At 56.5% G+C, this 1,650-nt stretch overlaps 1 protein-coding gene across 1 annotated transcript in view; it reads right to left on the bottom strand.

The window, feature by feature from the left end:
• The window catches only part of LOC104985867 (CCR4-NOT transcription complex subunit 3-like), a 15,418-nt gene that overhangs the window by 9,843 nt on the left and 3,925 nt on the right, over nt 1-1,650 (bottom strand). Inside the window, exons 2-4 of the mRNA XM_010836265.1 lie at nt 563-640; nt 390-457; nt 49-123 (exon numbers count right to left, since the gene is read on the bottom strand). Of these exons, the coding sequence (XP_010834567.1) occupies nt 49-123; nt 390-457; nt 563-587 (168 nt within the window). The 5' untranslated portion in view covers nt 588-640. The remainder of the gene's footprint in view (nt 1-48; nt 124-389; nt 458-562; nt 641-1,650) is intronic.

Here is a 1,650-nt window from a genome sequence, read left to right as displayed (position 1 = left end):
TTCCCGCCGCCCTCAGGACACAGGAGTCCAGGCCCCCAGCCCCCTCACTTGAAGCTTCTTAATCTCCTTCTTTAGATCAGCCTCATACTTTTCTTTCTGGTTCGCGTTGGCTGCATTGTGGAGCTGCGGGACGGAGAGAATGCAGGCGTCAGTGTGGTTCTGGCTGCCCGACGGCCCTCTGCAGAGGAAGACTCCAGTCTCTCTGTGGGCCGGGAACTCTGGGGGACCCACCCCCCATGCCCACCAAGCCAACCCAGAGCGGCTTCTCTGAGGTCCTTAGCACCTGGACAGGCAGGCCCTCTCCCGGTCCACACTCAGGAGCTCCCCAACCTTGTCCTGTTTGCCCATCCCTGGAGGTGCACCTGGATTTTCAGGCCCAACCCTGGTACCTTCTGCCAAATATCTTCAAATTGCTCCACGCCCTCGGACACCTTCTTGAGGCAGCGGTCAATCTCACCTGGTGGGGAGGAAAGGAGACTGTGAGAGTCCTGCCGAGGCAGCAGGCGCCCAAAGAAGAGTTCTGAGGAGCAAGCGTGTGGCACGCCGGCGGGAAGCGTGGTACCTTGGAGTTTGCGCTTGTCCGCCATCTTCCCTGCCCTACAGACGCACTCTCTTCATACTCTCCTGAAGACGGACGCTGCTGGGAGAGAGTAAGAAAGAACACACGTTTACTCCCTGGCTGATGAGGGCCACGAACAAGGCTGGGACTGTAGGGTGCATGGATGGCGAAGGGGAAGAGGCAGTAGCTATCTGGTGATGGAGACCAGGCCCCGTTCTCCTCCTCTGGCCTTGACTGCCCAGAACAGGTCTGGCCCATGAGAAGACTTTAGAAGTTTCTGACCAAGGAAATAGATATACTTTTTTCACGCCTCTGACCCAGGAAGTGGAAAATTCCTAGGGCATGAAGCATCTTCTCCCACAGATGACACTCAAAAGGATTTCCTGGAGCAGGAAAATGGTACGTGGCCGAGTCAGGCTAACTGCTGGGGATGAGGCCCTAGACCCAGAGACCATGATTCCCCCAGAGGAGTCAAGCACACAAGTGACCAGAACCCTAACACAGGGAGAGATCACTCCCCAGACAAGTCAGGAGGCAGAAAATTTTGCATCCCACGGAGAGGAGTCGTATACCGTATACACACGGTGAAGTTGTGACGGGGGGCAAGCGTGGTAGGGGCAGACGAAAGGTGCCTACAACTGGGAAAACCAAAGCCACCGACCCTTACAGAGGGCTGGACCCCAAGCAGAAGATGGCCTTCGACCTCTGATAAGTTTACTCCAGACGAGAATCCTGAAACCAAAGAAGATATTACTACTAACCTGTAGTGCCTAAACCAAAAAGGGTTAGAGGCGTGGGGCAGAGAGCACCAGCGGAGAGGATCAGGAGAGGCGAGAACTCCGACAGAGATGAGGGGGGGAAGGTAACCTCGGCGGAGGCGGGGCTACCTGCACCCACGCAGGAAGGAATTACACGTCAGATGCAGCGGTGGTGCAGACTCAGGGACACCTAAGCCTTCCAACAAAACTCCTCTACACAAAGACGGGCATCTCCAGCCTACAGGAAGTGACACGCAACCCAGAGGGGACTGAGATCACAGGGGAGCCACCAGAAGCTTTCCCTGGGAGGAACTGCCCCTCAGGACCCAACCC

Source organism: Bison bison, unplaced genomic scaffold (genome assembly GCF_000754665.1).
Source record: "Bison bison bison isolate TAMUID 2011002044 unplaced genomic scaffold, Bison_UMD1.0 scf7180017845646, whole genome shotgun sequence".
In the NCBI taxonomy this organism is placed as follows: domain Eukaryota; kingdom Metazoa; phylum Chordata; class Mammalia; order Artiodactyla; family Bovidae; genus Bison; species Bison bison.
Note: the sequence above shows the minus strand (reverse complement) of the source record. Positions and strands in the feature narration are given on the sequence as shown.